We start from the raw sequence: 8,630 nt of genomic DNA on the forward strand, positions 1-8,630 counted from the left end.
TCTACTTACTACTCTCTACTGTTGTCTCTCTACCTACTACTCTCTACTGTTGTCTCTCTACCTACTACTCTCTACTGTTGTCTCTCTACCTACTACTCTACTGTTGTCTCTCTACTTACTACTCTCTACTGTTGTCTCTCTACCTACTACTCTCTACTGTTGTCTCTCTACCTACTACTCTCTACTGTAGTCTCTCTACCTACTACTCTCTACTGTTGCCTCTCTACAGTACGTACTACTCTCTACCGTCTCACTGAAGTGTTGTTGAAGAGTTGGGAATGAGAAAGGATTGCATGACAAGTAATACAAAAACTACACACACGGATTAAAAAGCAACTCAACAGCCGCTGAAAATGTTTATTACCATTGCCATTCCAGCATCCTGGTGAACTATTCTGCACCAATTTATAGCGCAAATGTCTTTATTTAGGTAAAAGAAAGTATGACTCTCCTGTATTGTTTTAAAGCATTCTGAATAGCTTTCAGGATGATTTAGGAATCGTGTACATCTTACCAACAAATCTGTTAAGAGAAAGCTTCAAAGTTTAAATCTACATACCTTTTTTCTCGCTGCTGTTGTGTTTCTAAAAACCCCCGATGTAGTAAAGGTACAGTTCTTAAAAAGTTATTGTGACCCCATTTGTCTTTCATATTTGATTATGGTGGACAGATCTACCTTTTCAAAAAATGGGAGGGGGAAAAAAAGTTACATAAAAGCAGGAGGAAACAAAGAAAAAAGTCACAGCGCTACTATGTATTAAAAGCCATTCTAAATGAATACGCTTTGGATTTGAAATGAACAAAAGTCCCTTTAAAAGAAAAAAACACGCACTCATTTCACGTAGCAACGATTCTGATCTCGAAAATAAATCCGTCTCGGGAGAGCAGCAGACGCTCCCCCTCGTTTCTCTCTGATTCTGTGTTCAAACCGTCCCTGAAAACAGTGAGCAGGCGTGTTTCCAGGCCGCTCCGAAGGCTAATTAAGAAGCCAAACAAACCAAACGGCACTAAAATGGCTCTCGCGTGAACCCCTGCTATTGTTGTTATTTATTGCACAGGAAGAGAGAGAACGAAAGGCGTTTTTTACCACATTTGGCACCAATGTTACTTAAAGTTTTGTTGGAGCAGATGGCGCATTGGCTCGGAGTTTGGCAGCAAAAAGAAAAAGTCAAATTTCAAAGCCTGTAAGCTGAGACTAAACTCCTAAAGAAACTCTAGGGATACAATATGAGACACTTGCAGCAATGAGTAATAAAACACATTCTGGTTTGCACTCTGGAGGAGGTCATTTTTTTTATTTTTAACAAGTTTTGGTCAAATGGTTCCTCAAGGAAAACTGAATAGGAAAAATTGCGGTATAATGTAAATAAGTACATTTACTCCAGTACTGTATTTAAGTCCAAATGTTGAGGTACTTGTACTTTACTTAAGTCTTTTCTTTTCATGCCGCTTTCTACTTCTACTCCACTACATCTCAGAGAGAAATATTCTACTTTTTACTCCTCTAAATTCATCTGACAGCTTTAGTTGCTAGTTACTTTAAGATTTCTGCACACAAAACTGTAAAATCTGATGTTTTATTATATAGTAACCTAGCAACAATATAACGGCGTACAAGTCCAGCTGAGATGATGAGACAATTAAACACACAGCTGGTTGGATCCTCTGCTCTTTCTAGAATGGGAGGAGATTTCTTTACTTTTAATACTTAAAAACTACATTTTCCTGATGATATTTACTTACTGAAGTAACATTTTCAACGCAGGACTTTTACTTGTAACAGAGTATTTTTACAGTGTGGTGTTACTTATTTTCCCTAAGTAAAGGATCTGGACACTTCTTCCCCAACTGCTGAGGAGTGAGTCATGACTGTGACGTCTGTCCTGTTATTTATAGCCAGACGGCAGCGCAGCGTGTCCCTGTACCCTTACCTCCACCTTGACCCTGTTGTCTCCGTAGCACAGGTGCTGCAGGTAGGCGGCGGCGTTGGCCTGGACGGAGGGGAAGTGATGCTGCAGCATGTGGATGACCTCCGGCAGCTCGGGATCACGCCATGCAAACTCTCTGAGGGGGAAACAAAGAGGAGAACTTTCACTTTACACTCTAGTCTAACCCTTCTCTGTAAGACGCAGCACCAACAGGGGCAGGGCTAAAAGGAACACACAAACACAAACACACACAGAGAAATACACAGACATACACACACAAACACACACAGAAATAAACACACATACAGACACACACACAAACAGAGAAATACACACACACACAAACAGAGAGCAGTAACATATAAAGAGAGTCACACGCAAATACCAAAAAAAACACACATGCAGAGACAGACCTAATACACACACAGAAATTCACACATATACAGAGAGACAAACACACACAAACATACAGATAAAAACACACCCTTACAGAGAAATAAATATACACACACACACACACACACACACACACACACACACACACACACACACACACACACACACAGTGATTAAACAAATGATGGAGAAAATAAGGTTTATATAAAATAAGGTGGACACAGTTATGTAATGTTAATGGAACTTCAACAAATGCATTCTGTCCATCTACCTACATTTGAAAGTGCGTTTGTATGGGAGTACCTGGGGTCTTTGTGGATACTTTCGATGGACGGGGTGCGCGTGACCACCCGCTCCACCAGCCCCGAGTGGCGGTGGGAGAAGACGGGCTCGCCAGAGACCCCGTAGGAGTCGACGTACAGAGCCGCCGTGCTCAGCCCGTAGCTGCTTCTTTGGTACGGCAATGTGCCGCTGTGGCTCGTAGCCCGAGGGAGGGTCGCCATACCTGGGGGAAATGACACGAGGAGACAAGAGAAACAGAGCATGACATGGAAATCAGTTATAACCAGATTTTTGTTTTGGGGTTCAGAGAAAGAGGTTCAAGATTGGAGGCAGTTTGTAAATGGACTGTGTTTATAAAGCGCTTTTCTAGTCATTCACTATTCACACACATTTGTACACTGTGGTCCAGGCTGCTGTACAAGGTGCCACCTGGTTTTTAGGGTTCAGTGTCTTGCACAAGGGTCCTTTGACATGGGACTGCAGGACCGGGATTGAACCACCAACCTTCCGACCTTAGCGATTGGTAAGCGCTCTACCATCAAAACCACAGCTATGAAGCCATCAAGTGCAAAAATACATCCCATGTCACATTAAAACGAAAGTACTATCATTCTACGTAAGTGCAGTGGCGGAGTTGTCCAGCTGGAATTTGGGCAAATGCCAGAAAGCCCGCTGATATCAACAATCATTTGTTTTTGGCAAGATATTTTATGCATGCAGCCACGCAGATTCGAGACTGGCCCAAATGTGCTACGACGAGCTGCATGGGAAGATTCCCCTTGGAAGCCAGAGTTATTCATTTTCAAGCTATGTTATTGACACTCAATACATTCGTTAATTTCATTCTGTAAGGCTTCCATTAAGAACAGGCAGAGAACATGAAAAGGTTTCAGCCTAATTAAGTTCTGACCTCGGGGAGCCATGGTTACAACAGTTTTCTGTGCCTGTAAACCCTCAACGCACTTTTTTTTTTTTTTTGAGAAATAATCTTCAGAGCAGATGTGGAACTGAGCCCGGCTTCCGAACCTGGGGAACCGGGGCTCTTGAGGGGGGGGGGGGGGGGGGGGGGGGGGGGGGGGGGGGGGGGGGGGGGGGGGGGGGGGCTGATGTGGGATATAAGTGCTGTTTGATTAACTTAATCAAGGGTCTAACTTTGGTTTAAGAAGTGGGACACACACACAAAACAGAGGGTCTGGGGGGGGTCCTCCGCCAGATTTTCAATTAGAATCCCATTTCCTGCATTTATACACACATTTAGAGCATGTGTCAAACTCAAGACCCGCAAGCCAAATCCGGCTCCTCACAAGTTTTGATCTGGCTCTGCTCTCAATTTAGGTTCACAATAAATTTTGGCCTGCCTAGTTGTGCCCGCGTTGTGCGCCAAACCAAGTAGAATGTGATAGCGGATTTTTTTTTTTAGGGCTTTATCTTGACAAAACTGTGAGAAGACTATAAAAGACAAAGCAGTAATACAGTAAAAAAAAAAAAAAAAAAAGAAGAAAAAAATAGTTAACGATTAAATGAAAGCATGTCCGTACTGACCTGTGTTTGTCCTGTAGAGCGAGCCTTGGGGGTCGTGGGTGGGGCTGTGGTACATGGGGCTGTGGAAGGAGCGCTCATCGAACACGGGCGTCATGTGGCAGTCTGGAGACAGCGCCCCCCTCAGCTCTGAATGGATCTGCCCCGCCTGACCGACGTAGGAACTGTGAAGCCCTGCGGGTACGCAAGTCCCAAAAGTTATTTTATTCATACTTTTTTAAAACTATGTTATCATTTGGAAACTACTGACAAAAACCTCTTTTCAGAGATTTTGAGGAAGGTAATTCATCTCAAAGTCTCGGCCTTGGCCCCTCATAGTCTTGGTCTTGTCTCGGTTTCAAGTCTTGGTCTTGTCTTGGGCTTAACCCCACAAAGTCTTGGTCTTAGCCCCGCATAGTCTTGGTCTTGTCTCGATCTAAGCCTCTCATAGTCTTGGTTCTGTCTCGATTTTAGCCCTTCATAGTCTTGGTCTTGTCTCTGTCTCAACCCCTCAAAGTCTTGGTCTTGTCTCTGGCTCCACCCGTCAAAGGCTTGATCTTGTCTTGGCCTCAAACCCCTCAAAGTATCGGTCTTGTCTCGGTCTCTAACCCCTCGAAGTCTCGGTCTATTCTTGGTCTCAAACACCATAGAGTCTTGGTCTTGTCTCGGTCTCGCTACACTCTAGTTCTGGTGAAGACTTGGCATCGGTTAAGGTGGTTTTTACTACAACACTGCCATGTACAGATATCATTTCAGTCAGGATCATTTTGCAGAATGAGCAAATCCTCCTTCCCTAACTCAGAATGAAAAGAAAGCTGTGTAATATCAGTAACAAGCGAATAAAGCCTCTCTCTGCCCGTCATGCTCACACATAATTCATATGCACATCTCATTGCTTGGCTCCCGTAACAGTCATCCGTAGGTGAGGTCATGCAAATGGAGAATGTGCCAAACACTGTACTTCATAAATCCAACTTATCCCAACTGCTGTTGTGCTCGCGCAAAGACTCTGGCCATTCACAGTGTGCTGCAGGCGTCGTCATCAGCAAGTCAAACAAGCTGAGCAGAGGGTTTTTACCATCCTCCAATCTCTGGAGCAGATCGGTTCAAAGAGCGTTCCAATTATAAAGAGGCTTTAGGGCACGGGGGGGGGGGCAGCGGGGGATCAGTCCAACAAACTGAAGCACACAGAGCCTGTGATGGAGGAGCTATTTGCTTCTGCAGCTTTCTTTACATAAGACAGAAAAACTGAGGAGCCCTCCTTCAGAACATTTCAGTTTGTGAAATTTCATTTCACAAACCTTTTCAGACCGAGGAGCACTTACCCAGTAAAACATAGCCTCACTGATCACCTAAGTGCCAAAATGTCCCCCAAAACTCCAACTCCAACAGTATATTACAGGTTACAACCACATGATATGACAGCTCTTACAAACAGCTGAGTCACTCTTTGTCTCTGTTTCCATCTTATCTTAGCCTGAGACATCAGGAGAGCAATGTCTGTCTGAAGACATTGATCCAGCTCATCAGTCCACAGTAACGTAATATTTATTCCTCAGTGTTTCCTTCAAATGCCACTGGACATTTGAGACATAAATTGGTGGCTCAAAATGGTCAGCCATATTGGTAAAGTCCAACAACACAGAAGGAAAAAAAACAGCCGATACATCTACAACAACATCGATACAACAACACATCTATCCTTCTCCCTGTTTGACATCGATGGCAGACAGTTTGGGAAACACTAAAAACATGTTAAACATGTTTACTAAAAACATGAAAAATGTGCTCGCAGACCACCACCAGGGTTCGCTGTTAACCCTCTGAGAACAAAAGACGCACTGGCGAGTCCAAGCGATCACTCCTATTAAAAAAGCAAAATTTTTACAAAATGAAAATTTTCTTACACTACCCAAGACCTTTGTAAAATCATTTCAAGAAGCAAATTATTGAGTGTAGGTTTGTTTTCACAAGAGATTTGAGGAATTTCGCAAAAAAATTCAGCTTTAGGGACAAAATTCTCTCTTTAACGCTACATTCCTCTGGAACAAATTTGGACGTCACTGTACTGAACGCTGAGATTGTTGTGAACATTTTGATATCAAACCCATGGGGATCAGTCATTTCAAAATACATCAAAAAGGTGAATTTAAGGAGATATGTAAAAATGCTCTTATTCCTCAGAGGGTTAACCACTCTAGAAAATAAAATAGAACTCCTGCACTTGTTGCACTCGGGATGCAATCGTGTTTGAGTCTCGTCCTCGGTTTCTTTTTTCTTTCTTAAGGGGCCCTTCAGCAGCGAAGAACACACACCAAAACAACTGTGACCTTCGGGTTAAATGATGCTGTAGACACCGACAAAAGCTTGAAGAGCCAGAAGAAAACATGATTCATGCACGAGTGGAAGAGGTTTTGGGTCAAACTCTTCCACTATTACAGTTATTCCCAACCCTCTTTTGGATTGATTTCAAAAGGGATGTTATGCAACACTATAATGGAAAATACATTGTTACAGTTACTACTACATGGCATTGAACAGTCAACATTGAGGTTGGTTTTTCAAGTTTACATTGAATATTTCAACCATTTATCCTTTACTTTAAGGGGAACTATGCAGTTTTTTAGCTTAATTTACCTGAACAGCTGGCGAGTCATTGGAATGGTTAAATGACTTTTTTGAGTTGAATGGTGGTCGTCTCGCTCCCCCCACAAGCGGAAAACTATATAGGGGGCTTTATAGAGAAACCTGTAGGCGAATTTACAGAGAAACCTGTAGGGGGGCTCTACAGACAAACCTGAAGAGGGCTTTACAGAGAAACCTGTATGGGGCTCTATAGAGAAACCTGTAGGGGGGGGCTCTGTAGAGAAACTTGTAGGGGAGATCTATAGAGAAACCTGTAGGGGGCTTTACAGAAAAACCTTTAGGGGGGCTCTATCGAGAAACCTGGAGGGGGTGCTCTAAAGAGAAATCTGTAGGGGGGCTTTATAGAGAAACCTGTAGGGGAGATCTATAGAGAAACCTGTAGGTGAGGCTCTATATAGTAACCTGTAGGGGGGCTCTATAGAGAAACCTGTGGGGGACGCTCTATAGAGAAACCTGTAGGGGGGGCTCTATAGAGAAACCTGTAGGGGGGCTCTATAGAGAAACCTGTAGGGGGGCTCTATAGAGAAACCTGTAGGAGGGCTATGTAGCATATTCTAATTCTTAGCTTTTCTCTCCACATACGGCCCTGGCTATCAGTGCACTGTTAACACAGATACAATCTCTCTCTTCTACTTTCCGCTCATAGTTAAAAACCTTAACCACGCTGGTGACGTTGCAATTTTTTAACCGCTTCCACAGAAATATATAAAGGGATCATCTCCCAGCTTACATTGGTGTTTTGGGTGCTCACCAGGTTTTACTACCAAAGCTTTGAGTGCAGTTGATCATTAATAGCCTAATCTTGTATATCCATCTATTGCTCATCTTCCTCATGTAATCTGGGATTATGTTGGATCTGCAGGATAACTGGAAATAAGGATTTAGGCGACGCATTAGGCCACTTACAGGCCTGTACCCATCCAAGTGGAAGAAGGGGGGTTCGTTTTTGTTTTTTTTAGATCATGTTGGTAAGATAAAAAATAAAGTTAGACGTACGCTTGTTACATGTTGCGTGTCAGTCAAAATATTCGCAAAAGTGGTGAATTTAACGAGATTAGGGCTTTGGTTTGGTTTATATCATTTTTATTTGTGGGGGATTCAAATTATTGGACGAAGGGAAATGTCTCCGTTTGTCAAAATAACCATGTGCACAGGGCGATAGGATGATGAAAATCATTGGGCAAAATAATAGGAGGCATTTTATTTAGTTCACTGACTCGGCCGCCCACATGCAACCATCCTCTTTTCACACAGGCACAAACACAAAAAGGTGCATAACTGCATAAGCACATCATCGACACTAACACTCACAGACAGACGCACACACGGACACACACGCATCATATGAAAATGGACTTAATGATCACAGCATAATAAAGCCTTCCAGTGCCATCAGCTGATAATCTCACGTTGATGCTCCACTGGGCCTTTGAATAGAAACCCCCCCTATATGGGTCAGTGGGAGCGGCTTATAGAAGTGACAGCGGGCACGACGGAGGAATAAATCTGTGTCGCTGCAGCATCAGCAGAGCTACTACAACAATAAATTCTCCTTCCGCTAAAACACCAGTGTTTGTGTGTGTTTTGGGTGGGCGGGGGGGCTGTCCTCGACCAGTTAGTAAGAGATGCATTTTTTTCTGGGAAAATGACTCAAAAGTACCTGGAAAAATCCCTCCTACATGATTTATATTTCTTTTGTAAAATGTTGGATAAACTAAATGATTTGCATATTTTCACACATTTCAGAGAGAAACATTCTACTTTTTACTCCACTACACTCATCTGACAGCTTAAGTTACTAGTTACTTTACTAGAAGAAACACTCCCGGTACTGTTTAACTGAACTGTAGCCCCCCCCCC

The 8,630-nt window shown here is 43.0% G+C and overlaps 1 protein-coding gene across 4 annotated transcripts in view; it reads right to left on the bottom strand.

Moving 5' to 3' along the window:
• The window catches only part of LOC117939457 (plakophilin-4-like), a 43,046-nt gene that overhangs the window by 11,893 nt on the left and 22,523 nt on the right, over positions 1 to 8,630 (bottom strand). For all 4 annotated transcript variants that reach the window (XR_004655587.1, XR_004655585.1, XR_004655586.1 and 1 more), the window contains exons 8-10: positions 4,149 to 4,319; positions 2,628 to 2,829; positions 1,932 to 2,064 (exon numbers count right to left, since the gene is read on the bottom strand). Coding sequence is in view for 1 of the 4 variants with exons in the window: in XM_034864822.1 (XP_034720713.1) it covers positions 1,932 to 2,064; positions 2,628 to 2,829; positions 4,149 to 4,319 (506 nt within the window). In the remaining 3 variants the exon portion in view is untranslated. The remainder of the gene's footprint in view (positions 1 to 1,931; positions 2,065 to 2,627; positions 2,830 to 4,148; positions 4,320 to 8,630) is intronic.

The sequence above is a fragment of the Etheostoma cragini genome, chromosome 24 (genome assembly GCF_013103735.1).
Source record: "Etheostoma cragini isolate CJK2018 chromosome 24, CSU_Ecrag_1.0, whole genome shotgun sequence".
Taxonomy (NCBI): domain Eukaryota; kingdom Metazoa; phylum Chordata; class Actinopteri; order Perciformes; family Percidae; genus Etheostoma; species Etheostoma cragini.